At 37.2% G+C, this 21968-nt stretch overlaps 1 protein-coding gene across 1 annotated transcript in view; it reads right to left on the bottom strand.

The window, feature by feature from the left end:
• syt6b (synaptotagmin VIb) overlaps positions 1 to 6040 on the bottom strand; it is a 58101-nt gene extending 52061 nt beyond the window's left edge. The window contains 1 exon segment of the mRNA XM_056468843.1: positions 5881 to 6040. Within this exon segment, the coding sequence (XP_056324818.1) occupies positions 5881 to 6040 (160 nt within the window).
• Between the last annotated feature and the right edge of the window lie 15928 nt (positions 6041 to 21968).

The raw sequence follows: 21968 nt of genomic DNA, 5'->3' as shown, positions 1-21968 counted from the left end.
GGTCCCCCTCTACATGTGCCCTCTATTGCTCAAGCATTGCACTCAGTCATATCCCTCTTGTCATGTTTGAAAGGAAATGTAATTGATTTAACCTTGGGGGCCTCTATACAATAGAAATGGGGTGAGAATATACCCCATGATCGTGTGCATGAGTGGCATTATATCGACTTTGACCATCTTAAATTCTCCTTTCTCAGCACTGTTTTTATAAGAGGTGGTCAATAAACTTGTGATGCTTGTTTACTATGTGAATGATCGATGGTTTCAGTGTTTACAGCTGGGTACAGAATATGGGGTAACCTTTAATATTTTTTATTGCGCTTTTAATTAGGGTAAACAGGGAATTGGTTTATTTATTATTAAGCTGTATATTGAAATACAAAAACATTTTCTGGGATTATTAGGGCAGTGAATAGAACAGCATGAATGTAGATTTAAAACTTAAAACAACTTATCATGCTATATATCTTGAATGCTGAGAATAAATAATGCGTTAACATGGTTTCTGAAAGTGTTTTTTCTTATACAATTGCCCAATCAGTCTACGCTTGCATCACTGGTAATTATGCTGGTTTAAACCCTTGTCTGAAGTAGAAGCAAATGGTGTTACTAGAACTGAAACCGTTTCCAAACTTGCATAAGAAGTGGGTACTTCCACAGATAGTTCTAGGAACTGTGAAAAAGTTCCTATATTATGAAATACCTTTAGGTGGGTACTGGTAACCTGAGAGACTTTGTGGCTTTAAGGCATTAAGCTTTGCCAATTTTCAGACCTGGAAGGGTCTTGAAGGCTTCCAGTTGCCAAGTATACACTCTCAATCGACCAAGGCTTCAGGTGAGGAGGATAAATTTAGCGTGCATTAAAGGAACTGAGCTTTGCCACCTTTAAGACCTGAAACATTTCCTGCATTTCTTACACATTTCCTGCCACGTACATTAAGCTGCCACGTACTCTCAAGCTGCCCAGGGCAGAGGTGTGTGAGTATGGTAAAAAGGGGGAAAGTTTAATTTTTTGCATCAAAGAAACTGAAATTTGCCAGCTTTCAGACCTGAAACAGCCTTGCACACTTCCTGCCATGTACATGAATTCTCAAGCTGCCCAGGGCAGAGGTGTGTGAGTACTGTAAAAAGAGGAAAAGATTACATTTTTGCATTAAAGAAGCTGTGATTTGCTACTTTTCAGACCTGAAACAACCTTGCACACTTCCTGCAATGCATGTACATGAACTCTAAAGTGGTCCAGGCCGGAAATCTGTGGGTATTGCAAAGGGGAAAGTTTTAATTTTTGCATTAAAGAAACTGAGATTTGCCACCTTTCAGAACTGGAACAGCCTTGTGCACTTCCGGCCACATACATGAACTCTCAAGTGGCCAAGGCTGGAAACGTGGGTTTTGAAAAGAGGGAAAAATTCAGGGACCATTTACACAACAAAGTTTTTTGGCAAACCAGAATTTTATTTTATGTGTTTCACCTGTTTGTTGCAGCATTTTTGGAATTTAGAATGCATAAAACTGAAAACGACTTACAATATGGAAGTTTTTGAAAATGTAGATATTGTTGTGTCTGTGTAAACCCCTGAAAAAATTATCTAAGACAGGACATCATGCATGTGCATAGTACATGTTTAAGGCTATGTACTGTAGATTAAAGGCAAGCATGAACAAACACACAACAATGGCAGTATGTGGTAGTGCTGTTGTTGTTCAAGTGCTCATCAGGAAAATGAGGATTTGCTTCACATTACACCAAACAGCAGAGGTGCATCATATATACATGAAAAAATCTATATAAACACCAGTGCTGAGGTGTCGATGATGCACGATAACTTCTATAGGTACTGTTTGCTAGTATTGTTATAGCAACAAATACTGGTTTGGCATATATAAAACAGCTTTTTTTTGGCAGTTTTCTTGGATGTGTAAACGTGGATCATTTTTCAATTTGTCTTGTAAATGTGATTTCTTTTTTAAATGCAAGAGAAAAACTTTTCTGTTTTTTGGCAACATTGTTGTGTAAACATAACATTAGTGTGCATAACCTATGGGTTACCAACATAACCCATTAAAGTTTTTCCACTTTCAGACCTGGAACAGCCTTGCATACTTCCTTTCATGTACTTGAACTATGAAGTAGCCGAAGCCAGTTGTTCCCTATGATTAAAGCTAACAGATGCTAGCGTTGTCTTAAATGATATTCAACACGCATAAGTGAAGTTTTATAAACTAATTTCGAGAGGAGCGTGTAAAAGTAATTGATCTCGGCTGGTGTCTCATCCATAATCAGCGATAATCCAATTAAATCTATCCAAGCCTACAATCAATAGACGGATTTCACCCTTTTTTCTTCACCAGGGGGAGCTCTCGAGACCTACATGATCCCAGACCCATTTTCTGCTAAATGACCAGGCAGGAGCCCTGGGCTCAATTATCTCTGAGCTCAGGGTTCTCTCCCGGGACAGCATGCCAAATCTGCAAATTGCATCAAGTAATATCTAAGTGTGAAATCTTGAAATCAGTTAAAAACTCTTTTTTTCTTTGTTTTATAACTGAACTTTTTAGATCTGTGACACATACTTCTTGCAACATGCGGTTTTAAGTGTCCAAGGTTGCAACTGTGGGTATTAGGACAGGCACTAGTCAAGCAATTTTGATGCTGGGACCCCGGAACATGACTGGACTAGTTTTAATTAGCAGTGATGACCTTCCAACTCTCCATGCAATCACAGGGTAAACCTCAAGCCAGATTAATCTAAGAAATGTTCTTATATACAAACTTCTTAAGGTGTATTTGTTCTGGAATCATACTTCTGTTGAAGAAGAAACACTAGCCTTTGTAGATTATTCCACTGGGATTGTAACAGCTACACATTAGCACAGAAACAGTGTTTTCTACTGTGTTTTGTCTGCATCAGCAAACCAATGCACACATACAATACATTATAAGAACCATTTCTTCAGCCATAATGACAAATTGTATTACCTGATTGCCACATAACACATGGACATGAAATGAAAACACCAGCTTGATTCACAATTGGAAATGTTTCTTGTATTCCTATATTGTTATGCCATGAGCGGTGCTTAAAAAATAGTGTGCACATAATTGACCGTGGCAAAATCCATGACGCAGACATAGAGAGGTAAGATATTGGTTTGTAGTTCCATTACACAGATGCCATAATGTTTATTTCGTATAGCATAAAGTGTCACGCAGACTTAAAAGCATCCAGGCCCGTTACGCATTCTTTGAGACAAAGTGAAATACAGAAAGATTCTTTGAACTGTGGGAGGCAAAACCTGAATTATTGAACAAACAGCTTTTTGTTACATTTAGATCTGACATCTTTGAAATATTCATTCATGAGAAAACCAAGGCATGACTTCAACCCAAGCATCCCATGAATTCCTAATAGGAAGTGACACTCTTTACTCCAGTGCAGCTGCGGTAACACATGCTTCAAGAGGGATGTTGGACAATCGCTTCAGAGCATTAGCAACAGAACGCAGAGAGTTGATCAGAGATCCACTGTTACGATCCCGGTCCTGCTCTATCGTGTCGGGTTTTGGCATTGCATGAGTGCTGCACCACCTGGCTCTCCTGATGCATGACCTTTGCTTTTTGGCAGGCTGGGTGCAGCTCTCGCCATGGGGTTGCGGAGGCCAGCAGCAGTCCTTCATTCATCTAGTATTACTGCCTGTGGACTGCAGGTTCCAGAACCTCCCTTCACTCCTAGTCAAGTCAGCAGGCATCTCCCTCACACACTCAGCACTTCCTTCCTAATTAGAGCTCAATCATTATGACATTATAAGCTATTTAAAGCTTATAAAGTACCACAGTTTTGAGATTTCACATTGGGTGTGAAGTGGCAACCCAAAGATGTATCAAGTCTAATGTGTTTTTAATGGAGCTTTGGTCATATTCTGTTGTATTGTGTGTTTTTTTATGGTTTTCCAAGGTTTTTGTGCTGGAATCTGACTAATTTCGATAATTAATGAGTGATTGTTATGGTCAGGAATGGAGAAAGTGTCCACAGTACATGTTGACATGTGGTTTCTTTGCAGTTTTTTAAAGAGTAAATTTAAAAAGTTCCTAAGTGACTTGGAAAACTCACGAAATGGATGGAAAAATAAAAACTTAGCGCAACATTTATATGGAGACATAAATAAACTGAGAGAACAAGAACCTGAGGGGATTTAGTAATTAACCAATTACCAAGTAAAAGAAAAACAATTAACAAGTAAAAGAAAAAACCTACCTGAAATTATATTAAAGTTAATTTTACGGTTAATTATGTTTACCTGTATTAAAGTAGCAATATCACATGGAACATCTATATATACAGTTGGTGACACTTTAAACGGAGCATTACCACCACAACTTGTACCGCCGCCGGACTAAAGGAGTAAGACAGTGATTTTAGGTATAACCGCAGTTTGCAACTATGCCGCCAGAGGGCACAAAGGGACAGGATGCGAACAGACAGAAATATACAGTAGCTGTAAATACCCTGCTACTTGTAAATGAAGATGAAACAATGAAACAAAGCATTATATTTCCTCCATTAATCATTAAAAACTTGTTAACAAGCTTTATTATTATTGTAAACTGAAATAAGGGTTCATTTTGGACAGTAAAATTAAAGAAATAGTCTAAAGAGCTCAAGTTGAATGCTACTTCATCAAAAGCATAAAAATAAATTGACCTACCTCAAGCAGATCACTAAAATTATAATAAAATCATTTTGCCGCAGGATGTAAATGAAGTTTATTTTTAATAATTTAGTTTCAGTCCAGTTTTCAAAAAGACAATGTTCTCTTTCAAATTATATATTTTTTTACTTTTAAAACTATTAATGGCTCAGTATTTTTTGTGTTTTAATTTCAATTTCAGTAACCTTGCAAATGCATGTGAAATATAATGCGCGCATAATAGCATAAAAAAGGAAAATGCAGTCAAAAGTTATAGCTAATTGATCAAAATTAGTTATATTAAAACACCTCGTCAAAAGTCTGTCTATTAGGCTATTTTTATATAGGCCTACTATAATTTTAAAAAGCTGCAAAGTGGGCTTTATTATTTTAATTCTAGCCTATATTATTTTAACTCATTTCAATAGTATTTATATAGTTATATTATATAGTAATATTTTCTATTAAAATTCAGCATGAAAAAAGAGCTATGATTAGAGTTTTTCTGTGGTGTCAGTGATTCATGTTTATTTGTGGATAACACACAGTGGCCTTCACTATCCCTGTGGTCAGGGACATGATGCAGGTCAGGGCCTGCAGTGGTTTATTTGATTTCTCCTGTGACAGAAACTCAGAGTGACAATTAGATTCTGCGTCTACCACCATGGCAGTGGGCCAAATCGGGAATTCATTATAATTTGTATTGCTTTAGACATTCCTATCACCTGCCAACTCCGAGATATCACGGCTCCTTCGATCTTGTGTCCGAAATTCAATTTCATGTCAATTTTACCTTGTGTGACTGCCACGAACCGGTGCGTCACAAGACACCTGCATCCATCTTTCTATGGAGTTTCTCCAACCGAGGCTTAATTGTGCACTTGTCATTAAACAGTGAAAAAAAAGGAGGCGCCACAGTTACAAATGATCTAAATCACCAATGACTGGCATGCTTAATTTAGAGGCCAACAACATCAAACACAAGCAGCCTCATTAGGCAAATCAAAAAAGTGCCAGGTAACTAATGGCAATTCATTATTTATACACAACTTACTTTCAAAAAGTTCGTTAGCGCACTTTTAAGTGGGCATATCTAAAAGGTCACCAGCCTTTGATGTCCCACCTAGCATTTTCGCAAATAAACATGAGCACACCCCCCACCCACGTCCCCCCTACAAACACAAAACTTACCTGTAGTAGAGATGTTGGGGTTTTCATTGGTCAGAAGCACCAGGAAATCCTGACAGGTTTCCGCATCCAGAAGAGGGCTGTCATCAAGGCAGAGGTCAACAATGAGGGCCACAGCCTTCTCACAAAACATGTCCTGGTCCTCAGTGGCCACGGCACTCATTCTGTGAGCCCAAATCCCAATCGTTTTGTCCGCTTGTCATCTGGTGATCGCAGTGCATCAAAAATCAATGCTACTACTTGTAGGTTCCTCTCCGCAACTCTTGGATGTTCACATGTGGGCGAGTGTTTGTGCAGGTTTAATGAAGCAATAGTACCCCCAGGTGCTCTGGGAGCCAAAGTGCTGCATCGCTTCTCGACTAGATCTTCCTCTGAGCTACTGTTCAAACACAGGTCTTGGAGATTTTTGTGCCTAAGCCAGTTTTTTTGTCCACTCCCCTCCCCTCGTTCCTCCCTTCTCCTGTCATTCTCACATCGGATAGAGAAAAGTGAAGCTCCTCCTTCTTTGGTCCACTGCTCCTTTCTTGACCCTGATTTAGATGCTAGAGGGTTTTTTTGTTATAGACTACATTCCCCAGTGTTTAAAGTTTCTATTATTTAGTCTGATGGAATAACAGCATTCTCTTCTTATGTTCTGGTGAAAGGTTTTCGTGGGATCTGAATGTTTTTTTCGGGTAGCTATTGATCGTCAGTTGATGCGTTTTTTTGTCATGGAGAGCAAGGTAACTGAGGGGATCTCATTTCTTAGGCCCATGCACAATATCAATATGGCAGAACAAGAGTAAATGTCTCTTTTTTCTTGTTAATAGAATATTCCATCATGGTCAGTGTTGCATTCAGTTTTAGTTTGGGAGATGTGTATCTAAAAACTGGAACTGACATGATGAGCCACATTGTTGGCAGTTTGCTTTAATTCATTTTGGGTTTGAATCGATTCTGTTTCATCCCAGGCTCATTCTGAAAATATACCGCTATATTCATTTCTGGAGATCGCAAAACACGTTCCAGGAGGTATGTTTTTTTGCAGTTTTAGTTTTCGCGAATCCACCAGAGGCCGCTGTCTGCACTTTTCAGATCTCAAATTTCTCTCGCGAGTGCCATTCGAGCCTGCTGTTCTAATGTAAATCCACCAGAGGCCACTGTTGACTGACTGAATGACTGACTGATCGACTGAGCCACCCTCCTCCTTCCCCAAACCCAACCAATAATGTTTTCAAAAGCACCGATTAACCCTTCCACCCACTTCTCTAAACCCAGCTGACAGCAATCCAAAAGCAATCCAGAAAAAGTAAAAGCCCTCGCCTGATTTTTAACCACGTTTTCAGATTTTACCACATTCTCACCATGTTATTTATTTGTTTATTTTACTTTTTGGTCTTACCCGATTTTTGGAACCATTCTTCACTGGACGCCAACAAAGTCACTGTGGTCAACACCTCTCTGCTTCTTAAGTCCACAGACGTACATGGCGAATTAACTGGACAAACTGGTAACAGCGGGAAAGCCATCCATACAGAGGTAAGCGGTCAGCTGGTTACCATGGAAAGGAATGGCATCAGAGACAAACGTACTTCTGGCTACATAATTCGCGATCTCCATAAATGTATAAAGAGCTGTGTTTTCAGAATAAGCCTATGTTGTTCCGTTTTGAGTCACACATCCTTTTACACATATGTTTAGTTCATATACTGCAGATTTAATGCATATTTAATATTTGTATTTAAAGGAATGGCTAACTTAGGAATAATTTAATTTGCTGTTCATATACACACCCTCAGGCTATTCAGGATGTGACTTTTTGTCAGTAAAACGTTAAAAATATTGTAGTATTTTTGTAGTGCAGCTACAGGCACTTTGATAGTAAAAAAACCCATACATACAGGCAAAACTAGGCAAAACAACTGATCTGTGTAAGAAACTGAATATTACTTTCAGCAATTTTACCTTTAATGACCCCTTTTAAACAGCCTCTACAGATGGTCCTGAGTGAATTCATGCCAGTGTGGGGCATTAGATTATGGAGATAAATTTTTATCATTTAGTTACTTTGCTTATCCTGTATGCTGAATAAACAGTTTAAACATTATACAAACAGCATTTATAAACAGTTTGTGTCTATTTCCATGTAACAGAAACATAACAATTCATGCTAACAGAATGTTAAATAATCTATATGCTAACACATCAAAAACAATGTGCTAACTCAGTGCTAATTTATGGAATAGAAACATCCTAGGAACACATGCTATCAAATCATAACCATGTGATAACATGTTAGCAACTTGTTTATTTAAGCTTGTCATATGCCAATTCATGGAAGCTTGGATAACAAATGTTAGCCATGAGCCAAAACATGCAATGTAGCCTATGTGCTAATATTAATGAACACATTATTAAAGAGCCCCTATTATGGGTTTTTGAAAATGACCTTCTATGCAGTGTGTAACACAGCACTAAGTGAATGGAAACATCTAGCTGAGATTTAAATCTGAAAGTGCACCGTGTTTAAAATTATTGATTCTTTAATGCAATAGTTGACTCAGAGTCGAATGAATGAATCAAGTTGGGTTCGGATCTTTTGCTTGAATGCGTCGACGTCGATACGGTACATCACCAAATATGAAGTATTGGATCCGTACAACGTGTAAAACATGAACATGCTTTCCCTTCAGACACTAGCGCGAGCACGAGGGATCACGGGACTGATTATGACGCAAAGATGAAGATCATTGACAGATGGAGATTTTATCTGTGGGGAATAAAGGGTTAAAGTTCATTTTCACAACAATGCCACACTATAGCCAACCTAGTGATGAGTTTGTTCCTGTAATTTTTCTGATTATTGATACAATAAGTTACGCTGCAGCGCGGGACTTGCCAGCCGTTTGCTATCAGAGGAAGGAGCAGCTGAGACGATTATGTATAGAACTTTGTCAGACTTTGACAGGTACTTTGTCAGTAACTGTTGCAGTTCACATAGACCAGTTTCTTCTTCCTCCAGTTCATAACATGTAAGTGTAATAAAAAAATATTGTTTTATGTAGTTTGCAAAATATGTGTTTAATTGTATGTTATAAGTTGTAATCGCCCAGCGTGGCTTGAAATCACTTATCTATTTTCGGTCAGTGCTCTCAGGTTAAACCGTCATGGAACTACTCACATATTGTGTTCCTTTAACGATTTAAATGCTTTGCTGAACTCAAGATCCTCTGCCACAAAAAAGGGGCTCTTTAATACGTTACAGATGTGGTCACTTTTACAGCATGTTACAACATTGATGCACTGATCTGAAATATATTTTATTGTAATGCGAGTATTCATCTTTCAGAGTTATACACAATATCATATAAACAATGTATGCTTTCAAATATGACCTCCGTTGATTATTCAAGACATTAGGAGCTTTTATTTTGACATTTGTTTATTGAAATAGGGTTATCAAATGTGTACTTTGGATGTTAGTAGAATATTCAGCTGCAGTTCAAAGCTGTATCTTAGTTCCTAGGGAAGATGTGTAGTAAAAATCCTTTATTAAAAATTCACCAAGAGAGTAGAAGGGAGAGCAAGGACATGGCCTCACTGCCGCTCTGCCTAAAACTTTCATGTTTGCCTCTACAAAGCTTTCCTTTGCGCATAGAGAGAACCTGAAGCATTTGTGTTACTACGAAAGAGCTGAATTGAGAATATATTAAAGAGAGTTTGCTTCTCTCGTTCAAAGGCAGTGGACTCAATTGAGAATCTCTATGGGATGGAAAGGATGAATACTGACTAGAGATGAAAAGTATTGTGGTCGTTGGAAGGAAACCTGATGTCACAGTGTTCCTGAGCAAGCCAAAAACAGAGATTAAATGTTTCCTTGTGCCTTCTTTGAGAGATGCATATGCGTAATTGATGTTTTTTGTGGTTATAATTATGGCTTTACAATTCTGATTCTTTAAAACATGAATAATAGTTATGCTTTCTACAATCTACACTTTAAAAATACTCTCACTGGTCACTTTATTAGGTACACCTTACTAGTAGAGGGTTTGACCCCCTTTTGCCCTCAGAACTGCCTTAATCCTTTGTGGCATAGATTCAACAAGATACTGGAAATATTCCTCAGAGATTTTGGTCCATATTGACATGATAGCATCACACAGTTGCTGCAGATTTGTTAGCTGCACATCCATTGTGCAAAGCTCTCGTTCCACCACATCCCAAAGGTGCTCTATTGGATTGAGCTCTGGTGACTGTGGAGGCCATTTGAGGACAGTGAATTCTTGTCATGTTCAAGAAACCAGTCTGAGATGATTCACGCTTTATGCCATGGTGCGTTATCCTCCTGGAAGTAGCCATCAGAAGATGGGTACACTGTGGTCATAACGAGTCATTATTGGAGTTACTGTTGCCTTTCTATCAGCTGGAACCAGTCTGGCCATTCTCCTCTGACCCCTGGCATTAACAAGGCATTTGCGCCCACAGAACTGCAGCTCACTGGATATATTCTTTTTTGCACCATTCTCTGTAAACCCTAGAGAAGGTTGTGCATGAAAATCCTAGTAAATTAGGAGTTTCTGAAATACTCAGACCAGTCCATCTGGCACCAACAACCATGCCACGTTCAAAGTCACTTAAATCCCCTTTCTTCCCCATTCTGATGCTCGGTTTGAACTGCAGCAGATTGTTGACCATGTCTACATGCCTAAATACATTGAGTTGCTGATTTGTGATTGGCTGCTTAGAAATTTGTGTTAACAAGCAGTTGAGCACCTAATAAAGTGGCCAGTTAATGTAGATTTAATTTAGCAACATTTTTCAATCTTCTAATGCTATTAACCCCAAAAGAAAGATCTCTTTGTCAGGAACACATTAAAGACAGTAAATGAATTAAACTTTTTTTTTTTGTACAAATACTAAATACACTATTTATTTTAAATTCCAATACTTTTTTTACAACTTAGGAAAGAAAAAAATTAATTTGCAAGCCCATTTATATGTGTATGTAAAATACTATCTGGAATAATTTTTTAATATAAAATTGTATAATAGGTTGATTTATACATATTTGATGTTAGAAAACCAGTTGTGTACTGTTGCTTTAAGTCTGCAGCCTAAAAATGCTTTTTTAACTTTTTAACAATTTTACTAGTAGAAAAAAAAATCACATTGCTAATACATTTACTTAAACAAAAATAAGTAACAGATTGAATTAAACGTGATTTTTACATTGTAAAAAATGCTGCATTCCACAATTCATTCATGTTGTCCCAAAGCAAATTAAGTTAATTTGCATGTTTTTAAAAATTTAAGTGGATTGAACATAAAACAAGTAAGTTGTCCTGCAAAAAGCTTTTGTGTTGCTTCAGCTCAATTTAAATAAATATGTTGAACAAGCAGCAAAAATAAGTTTTTGAATGTACAGTATATAGAAAGCCGCAAATGGTATTTTCTTATTTACTACACTGTAAAACCCAACAGTGTTTCTGTTCAAAATGTACTGAAAGTTAATTCTACTCATTTGAAAAGCGTTTTGAACTCAGTGTTGAAGGTAATCAGTTAATTAAATACCTCATTACTTCAACTTAAATGGAGTAAGTTCACAGTACTCCTATAGATGAGTTTTTTTTAACTCAAATGGTTTGTTGAAATCGGTCTCCTCAAATGGTTTGAGTTTCCTTAATTTATTGGGTTTTTGCAGTACTCAGTTGGTTTGAGTTCTCTTCATTTATTGGGTTTTACTGTGCTCAAATTGCATTCGTTTACTCAAATGGATTAAGTTCACAGTACTCATTAAGATTAGTTTTTGAACTTAAGTGGTTTGTTGCAATCAGTATAAGTATTTGTTTTGTATTTTTCATTTTAGAATGAGAGTTGTATTAAATAATTATTGAAGAACCTTTATTTTTCATGAGATATGGTATAATTCAAGGCACCAAAATAATCTCCATCTCCAGACTTAAAAACATCTGTGGAAAGACAAGTAAACATGAATATAGCTAAACGTATAGAAAACTTATATAAAGAAAAAAGCTAACTTATTCCTGCTTTTATCCCTTAATACAGAGCAGCTGCTTGGAATAGACTTATGGGCTCCATTCGTTGAGGCCTTGAACACAGATGAATATTTCATATGTAAACAGTGTGGGGTCTCAGCTGCAACCTGTGACTGAATCCTCCAAGAACATCCAGACGCAGAGAGACCGGAGATGGAGAAAAATAGCCAGCCTCTGGAGAACTCATTTCAGACATTCCATTCACTATGAGATGCTCTCAAACAGGTGATTATTTTGAGAAGTGAAAATCATCTCTGAAATGCACAGCTGGAGCCACAACGCCTCCCCCCCCCCCCCCCCCCCCCCCCCCCCCCCCCCCCCTAGTCGAACCATTTATAGGGATTTTTCCACCCAGGAATTGAAATATTACATAAAACTGTCATTAAAGGATGTCTCTGACAAAAGCACAAAATGTTCTGCCTGTTAGAATAAATTCATATTATGATTGCATGATATATCGGTTGTAAATAAAACTGATATTAAGCAAATATATGTGCCAGTGTTTTGTCATTATCCTTTATACACATTTAGTATTGTTTTAGGCATTCCAGCAGGCCTGGATTGGCTAATCGGGAGGACCAGGAGAATTCCCGGTGGGCCAGTCCGTTTTTTGGCCGCGAGGGCCGGTGTCCCTAGCTGCTTGCACTCTCAGCTGTTGCAGTTTTTAAAATTTATGTATTTATTTTTTTTTCATTATTTTTCCACAGCTCGCTCTTTTTATTTATTTTCTCGCAGCCCCGTGAGCAAAATGCAGCCTGTAGGTTAATGATGACATAACTATCATTCGACCGCAAACAGCGGCACCTTAGTGAATATAACAATTAGAATAATTAATATTAATGAATATTACACCTGCTCAATAAAAATCAGATGATTCACCACATCACACATTATACATACTGACATAACTTGATCAGAAATCTAAAAAGAAAAGAATGAGATTAAGCCATTGTTGGTCAGTGGTCAGCGCATTGTGTTATGATGCTGCCAACCTGAGTTCGAAATCTCACCTAATTTATTTATTATAAATTTTTTTTCATTTTTAGTGCTAAGACATATAATGCTGTTTGGGTTACTTATGTAGGTGTAAATATTTTTGAAAAAATTGTGACCACCGTTATGAAGGACTGGATATCTATAAAGAATTTTGCACAGAATATATATTCAGATAATGCAGGAAAGGACGTTGTGACGTTTTAAAGAATAGTGTTAGAGATTTAGCTAACCTTCAATTGTTCTCATATTTGCGAAAAACATTTGAAGTTCTAAAGCAGCTAGCAGCTGTTTCCTTGAAAAAGACGTGATAGTGTCATTAGAAACTGAATTGGAAATGACATTATTTTAATAGTCAGTCATGAACTTAGGTGGGCCGGTCTAAGGCTTGAAACTCCAGGGCTGAAAAGGAGTCCCACTCCGGCCCTGCTTTCCAGCAACACAAAATAAAAGCATTGTGGTATACTTTTTGAAAATGAAGCAAGTAAGGTACATTATGCAACTCAAATTCTTCCTTTTTTTTACTGTTGGTGTTGATAGGCAGTGCACTGGCATGTACAGTACTGTAGCACCATTGCATTACGGGTCCCAAGTTCGAGTCCCGGCTCACAGACCTTTTCCAATCCTTCACTACCTGTCCAAAAATTGTCCTATTATGATAAAGACAAAAATACCAAAAATAAAAGAAGCGCACTTGCTTTGTACAGTAGCGATTGCTTTAGTTATATTGTTTTAGTCATTGGGGATGCAGTGACATGCAGTCAAATATTTCACCAAACAGATCCACTACTTTTGACACTCATAAATAATCATAAAAGTCCCCATACTGAACATATTAGGAGGTTTGCTGAAGGTGCAGCTGATGTGCATTGGGGGCTTTGTGTCTTTAAACTACGACAGTTTGTGTTCATTGAAAAGTAAGAATGATTAATAAATCCATATGAATTATGGATATAAATCAGTTTCGGGCTGAGATGCGCTTTGCTGTCACACTTCAAGCATACCGCGCCACAGCCCAACTCTGGCACATCTCTGCTAAACAGGCCATTTCCAGCCAACTGAACCACGCCTGAGCCCGATTCGGAGCACTCACACTTGTCAAACAAACTGGGAAACGAGCCTGGGCACAGCATAGTGTGAGTACGCCGATAGTCTCTCCAGCTTCCCCGAGGTGTCCTGCCGGTGGGACATGCCTGGAACACCTTCCTAGGTAGGCATCCAAAACAGATGCCTGAGCCACCTCAGCTCACTTCTCTCGATGTGGAGGAGCAGCTGCTCTACTCTGAGATCCTCTCGGGTGACAGAGCTCCTGCGAAGGAAACTCATTTCAGCCACTTGTAACCTGTCCTTTTTTCGGTCATGACCCAAAGCTCATGACCATAGTTGAGAGTACTATGAGAACGTAGATTGACCAGTAAATTGAGATCTTTGCCTTTCGGCTCAGCTCCTTCTTGACCACAATGGGCCAATACAGCGACCACATTAATGCTGCCGCTGCACCAATCCGACAGTCAATATCATGTTCCATCCCTCCCTCACTCGTGAATAAAATCCCAAGATACTTGAACTCTTCCTAATATATATATATATATATATATATATATATATATATATATATATATATATATATATATATATATATATATATATATATATATATATATATATATATATATATATATATATATATTAACTGTACAATCGCATTATTAATTACTTTGTTCTATTAAATAATTAATAACAAAAATCATTCTAATAATTATTGCTATTTATTATTTGGTTAAATAAATAGCTACAATATCTACAGATTATAGTTATGCTGATGCACCCCTAAATACATGTCATAAATCACCAACCTTTCTAAAATGATTTAAAAATTATCTGATTATCTCGGTGAAACTTCACATATTTTTGCTTGCTTACTCCCATCTGTTTCATATCAAAGAAAACTAAATATTGTCATTTCTCCTCTTATTATTGTCAGTACAGTCATTTCTTACTATACTGTGTGCAGTAAATTGCATAAAGATTCATGATGCAGGCAAATAGGTCAATGACCACAGTGAAACTCTAAAATATAAATAAACACTCTACAATCAGGACAACGCTGAAGTGAACTCAGAGCACTGAGGGCCTAAATACACACAGAATACTAATCAATGGAGCATTTAAAACTAGATAGAAAATTCTGTGCAAAGGACTGCACAGGGAAAGTTTAATTTATTCTTGTTAATACTTTGGATCAAAGCCATCCTGTAACATCAAACTGCTTGATCCCTCAGCTCTCCTCAGTGTGACTTTGAAGCACGTTGAAGGTCTCTATATGACCCTGGCTCAGATTTACTGCAGTTGCTCCCTGCGTGCATCTCACTGTAGTATCCATCCTGATGCACTGAATCAGTATGCAGGGCTTTTCATTCAAACAGTGGAGCTCAACGGGAAGTAATTCACATTTTTTTCATGTAGTTCATCCAGATTGTTGAATTACCTGTGGGAGTTACAGCACACAAACACAGCAAGTCGAGGCAATAATGTAGCACGTGGGCTGTGTTTGAATTATTTCCATTGTCTTTTTTTTTTTTTTTAAAGATTTTTTTGGGCCTTTTTTTAGATAGGTCAGTATTGAGACAGAAAGCGAAGTTAGAGAGAGAGAGGGGGGGGGGCTGTCCTCAAGCTGGGATTCGAACTCGGGACGCCCTGACATGCTACTGCACCGTATCTCGGCACACTAACCACTAGGCTATTGCGCTGACATTTCCATTGTTTTAATGATTAAAAAACAAGACCTGAACAAATTGGACAACGATTACTGATAGTAATATATTGTATATAGGCCACAAATAAAGTTCAAAACACAAAACATTGGCAAGCACAGCGGCAGAGGGAACATATTGAAGTGTTAACATCTGTAGCTAGCTATATATCCTTAAAACTAAGAAACCAAAAATAAGTTTTGTTTATAAACATTCATTCATTCATTTTCTTTTTAGCTTAGTCCCTTTATTTATCTGGGGTCGCCACAACGGAATGAACCGCCAACTTATCCAGCATATGTTTTACGTAGCAGATGCCCTTCCAGCCGCAACCCATCACTGGGAAACACATACACACTCATTCACACACACTATGGACAATTTAGCCTAACCAATTAACCTGTACCGCATGTCTTTGGACTGTGGGGGAAACCGGAGCACCCGGAGGAAACCCACGCAAACACAGGGAGATTATGCAAACTCCACACAGAAACACCAACTGACCCAGTCGAGACTCGAACCAGCGACCTTCTTGCTGTAAGGCGACAGCACTACCTACTGTGACACACTGTGTCTGTTTATAAACAATTTATCTGTTTATTCAACCATTTAAAAGGCTCATTAGTCATTACTGTAATCATTATAATATTTAGCATCTTGGTTTTAACCCCATGAATCACAAAGACTTATTTTATCACCGTAACCCTAATAATTTACCAATAATTTACCTAAATTCACATGATTATCCTACACACTTTTCACAAGAAATACAAATACAAATACAAAGAAATACAATGCATAACGAGTACAAATACTTCAAATAATTGAAGACACACACACAAAATACTATCTTTAAAAATGTCTTACCGTTTTTAATGGTACTATAACTGTCCTGGCAAAACCTGCTAACTTTGCAGTTTTATAATGTAATCCTCACTCAACAGTTTGAGAGAAACGGGGCGGTGTTTAAACAAGGACGTACAGTACAGTATAAGATCAGAAAAGAAAGTAGAATTTTAATCAACGCTTATGTCGTATTTCTGCTCTTCCTTTTTAATTATAATTCAGATTGCACCATCCTCGCTTACAAAACTAAATTCATCTCTGAGCTCGCATTAGGGAGGCTGAACAGTTGGGATGCTAATAAGGTGCAAATTCTGAAGGAGGGCAATACATGTGTCACCTTCTCCTGATTCAAAGATGCTATAGTGATGCAGTTCAAGGAAACCAATGCACCCGCTAAGCACCTAAAAATGAACATTCTCTCATCATTCACTCACGCTCTTGTCATTTGAAAGCTGTTTGATTTTTTTCTCTGTGGAATAAAAAAGGAAAAGTTTAACAGAATATCAAAGCAAATGTGGATTAGGGCTTGTCAAGAGGCAAAAATGTCAGAAAAGTAGTTTAAAGCATCACGATTTGGTTCATATGACTGAAATGTAGTCTCTTCTGAATACATATGAAAACGTTGTGTGGGAAACAGACTAAATTAAAGTCTTTGTTCACTGAAAACCTTGATCAACAGTCATGTTCTGCATTCACTTACAAAAAAGATCTCTTTTGTGTTCTATAGAAGAAAGACAATCGTTTGGTGGCATGATGAGAAGTGAAGTATTGCTGTTTTTTTCAATCGCTAACAAGCGCTTGCACATACTTCCAGCCTGATCTCATAAGAAAATGTAAGTATTTTAAGTTTTGACAGTTTAGTGGCTAATTCATACAAATTCGTACAAGATCAGTCGTACGAAATTGTACGGTTTTAAAAAGGAGGCGTGGCACCCAACCGAACCCCACCCCTAATGAGCAAACCATACTAAATTGTACGAATTAGATCATACGAATTCATACGAATTAGCCACTAAATCAAAAAGTTACAAATTGTGTTGATACTTCAGATACTTTTCTAAACTCTATACACAGACTCACACCTACAAAACTCAAGTTTCTTCTCAAAAATTAATTTAGTTAAATATTTACTAACTCTTCATTTTAAAAGAGAACATATCTTTCTCTTTACTAAACTTTACCAAAACACTGGAAAATCTGACTCAAAATAAAACGATTCTGTCAAAGAATAACACTTGTTTTCACTTCACAAGGTACATGCAGTCAATCAAAGTACACCAGGTTTCAAAATACTGGCTATTGTTGACATTGCAAAAACTACAGAGACCTTTGTTTCAGTTTTACAGGTAATTGCATGCAAAACATGCAATCCAACGTTTTGACACTAAATTTCTTGGTTGGGAACTGTATGTCCACATGTAAAATAATGTTCACATTCAAAAGCATTCCAGTAAAAAGCTATTTTTTTCCTTTACTGTTTACTACAGGAGTTACAATAGAAGCATGGCATGATAGAGCAGAAAAAGTGATACAGTATTGCTTACAGTGAACAAAATATCCATGAAACAACACACATGAGCATTGTGAACAATAAAACAACAGCAAAAAGCCCAGATAAAAAAAAAAGGGGGTTGGGGGGTTAGGGATGGAGGGGGGGGGGTCATCATCATCACTTATCAAAGTCCTCCTTTTACTGTATAAGTGTAAATGTAATAGAAGCAATAACCCCTGCCACTGAGTCTAAGCCAGACTGGAATCAGCTGTGGTTGGCCCAGTTTACCCAACATAAATCAGCTGTGTGTCAATTATTCAATTGATGGTTTATTATCAGCTGAGATCAATTTTTGATATTGATAATTTTTTAACTGACATCATTTCAAAAGCAGAGGTTTTTATACTGTATCTAAGGTTTGGAATATAGTTTTTGTTATTGTATTATGTTGTGTGTTAACATTCTTAAATACTACAAAAACAATCCATCATTTTGTTGGGAGGGAAAGCTTGTCTGTTAAGAAAATGTAACCATTGTGGAAATGTGTTCACTGACTGCATATTGAGTGAAAACGACATGAAATGTGTCAATAGTATGGCCACAAAGGACAGTTGGCCACAAAGGCTAATTGTGTTTAGAGTTTTGAAAATATGACAACTGGTTGGACAAACGCTTGTTCGCAACTGATTATTTTTTTTAATCAAAGACCTATGACACTATTACTTTTTAATCACTCATTATGATTTTTTTTACAACATTAAGACTTAAATGTCATGCTTTGGTCAATCAGAGTTATTATGCTGTAAAGATTTAATTATGAGATACTAATTCATAATGAGATAATTCTTACAAATTGACATTAAAAGTCATAATCATGATAAAAAATGAGATTCTTTAGTATTAAATGAATTCTAAAAGAAAAAGACATAATGATGAAAAAAACTCATTTTAATTTTAATCTCACAATTCTGAACTAGCATAATTTCAACATTTAGTCTCATTATTATGATTTTTGTTTTGTGTGGCTGAATTTTGCTTCTATTTTTACACCGTGGAGATTATAGTTTTTATACAACAAATCCATAGTTCTGTATCAGTCATGTAATTATTTAATGTCATTGTACTATAATATTTTGCCTATGGATTTGCATCTTTTCCCCTTTATATGTTGCGACATTTGAGATTCCATTGGTGCTTTTTACGGTATATAGGTTTACTTGCTTTTTTTGCATTCTTTAGTGGCATGGTTTTCTTCAGCCAGTGATCTAAATAGACTTTGCAGAGCCCGATAATAAAAGTGGCTCTGCTTTGATTCTGTGTTTGTGTAGAAACAGACAGAGAGTCTAATACCCACTGACAGAATGATTAATTCCATCATTGTGGCATAACATGTTCTGAAGGATGAGTCTGTACTGGCCTAAGGTAACCAAATACAGTAAGGAACAGTGATGGAGGCTTGATAGTACAAGTGCACTTCTCCTTGCCTCAAAAGGCAAAGCTAGCAAGTAACAATAGATACTGCTGCCTTTACTTTCCTTGGAATGCAGTGCGAATCGGCTTTCCGAGCCGAACCAGAGAGGCTACATTGGTGCCATGACCCGGATATGAGTGAGGTTAAGGCTAGAACTACTGAGGCAGTCATTTTGACTTTTGTAATTTAATAACATTTTAAAAATAAAAATAATTTATCTACAGTACACTGGCCTTTCTTATATTTCATTTAATTTTGTATTATTTCTTAACCTTACAAAACATAAAAGAGTTCTGAGTATTGCTACCTTGAATTGCCATCCAGGTCAAATTGACCACAGGCAGTTCAGCTACTTATTTCCTCTACTACCAATCCCCGTGCATTTAAATATATGATTCGCAATTGGTCTAGTAACTCATGCTCAATTATAGGCTATATTACAAAAAAGATAATATTTTTAGGTTAATGAATTATTAAAATATGATGACAGACTCAATAATCTCATTAAAAGCTTTGAATGTAAATATGACGTAACAATATTACATCTTATGTGAGTGGTCAGAATGGCTGCAGTGGCCATTCTAGTAGTTAGAATTTCAGTATTTCCAGCTTTAAGAAGATTGATAGTAATTGAGGCCAGCTAGTAGTCACTGTGTGAGTAAACCTCACTCCCCTGGCCTCAAGAGGCCTGCTAGCATCTAATACTAGACACTGCAGTCTTTAGCATCTAATGTCTGGTCATCTTTCAACTCAGCTCTGCTCCGTCAGCACTAGTTAGACCCAGTCAGCAGCTTTTTGCCCCTTTGATTATGATAAATCTTGTTGGGCAGTTGTTTAGGGAGGTCACTTGGATCGGCTGTTCAGTTGAGCAAACCAGTGAATGAAGAGAAGAAAAAAGCAAAAGTGATAAACCTATAGTGAACATTTTTTAACATCATTGCTCTGTGGCAGGGCTATTCAATTAGTTTGTCATGGGGGCCAGTTCATGAAAAGCATTCCAAACGAGGGGCCGGAGAGATATGACTTGCAATATGAGTGATGACACAACAGTATATAAGAGCCCATATGTTGTATTTGTGCTCATAAAGACACCCACATTGACTTTTTTTAACATTAAAATGTAAATATGTTGTACTTTGAAACTACATATCATCACTGCATTGTATAATGTGGCTTTTTTTTACAAGCAAATCCAAATGTTGTATTTCGAAGCACAAAATCAGTGTATTGCTTCAGTAGGCTTCTTCTACATTCAGACACATTCATATGGTATGTTTTAAACTGCGAAACAATTAGGGATGCGACGATTATAGATTTTGGTTGTACCATTATAGTCTGAAGAATAATCATGGTTTCACAGTTATCACCATTATAATGTATTTTTAAATTTAATACACTACTAGTTTAGAATATCACAAGAAAACTGCTTGCATTTTAAAGTGTTGTTTATTGCTGCTCAGTAACCAAATACAGCACAAAATATGAATAAAAAAACCAACAATAGTCCATTTCTCTCTTAGGACTTGAAAACATTTTTGATTTAAACATGAGTGATAATTTTACAATAAAAATAAACAATAGAACAATGAATAAATACATACAAATAAGAATAAATAAACAATTGTATTTCTCTAATGTTAATTTAAGCTATATATTAGCTAAGAATTTAAATGAACTGTTGTTATTGTCTGCGTTAATACATACATAATCATTTTAATAATTCGTCTAACGTATCTTTTGTTTACATTGCACTGAAAGCCATGCACAACTCTCACTGCTACAGCGTGAGATTATTTCTACTGTGGGCGCCTGCAGGGCGCGAGTGCGTCGGTCCGCTTGCAAGCCATGCGTGCACCGCTTCCAATATGCGCACAACTCCATTGGAAATAATGAACTTCCGTGCGGAAAAGACACAATATGTCAATGGCTTGCTGCTATAGTTAATCCAATGTGCGGGCATATTGGCATAAATTTCTTTAGTTGCTGCAGCTTTTTTCTGTGCAACAGAAATGCGGCGTTGAGAAGCCTTTAATGAATAAAAGCACCCATTGAATAGCCCTGCTCTATAGTATAAAGAAGTCCAGCTTATCAACATGAATCACTTTCAAAATGGCCAGCAAATGCTGCTTGTGGTCTGTACACCAATGAGCCAAACCATTATATCCAGACACAGGTGAAGAGAATACCATCGATCATCTCCTAAAAACTTTCAGCAACAGTCAACAAACGCGTGACGAGGGACAAGCCACAAAACGATGACAGTGTGCATAGGGCAACAAAGGTTATCCCAGTTGTTCCAAGCTAACAGAAGCTCTAGAGGTCACACAAAATTTTACTGATGGCTATAGGAGGAATGCATCACAACACACAGTGAGCCTGAGAGCAATCAGAGCATATGTGATGACCCCTGTCCACCACTGAAAACTCCTATAATAGGCATGCAAGCATCTGAACTGGACCTTAGAGTAGGTTCAAGAAGGTCTTCTGAGTCTTATTTTCTT

The sequence above is a fragment of the Danio aesculapii genome, chromosome 11, assembly GCF_903798145.1.
Source record: "Danio aesculapii chromosome 11, fDanAes4.1, whole genome shotgun sequence".
Classification (NCBI taxonomy): domain Eukaryota; kingdom Metazoa; phylum Chordata; class Actinopteri; order Cypriniformes; family Danionidae; genus Danio; species Danio aesculapii.
This window is presented reverse-complemented; position numbering and strand designations above follow the sequence as displayed.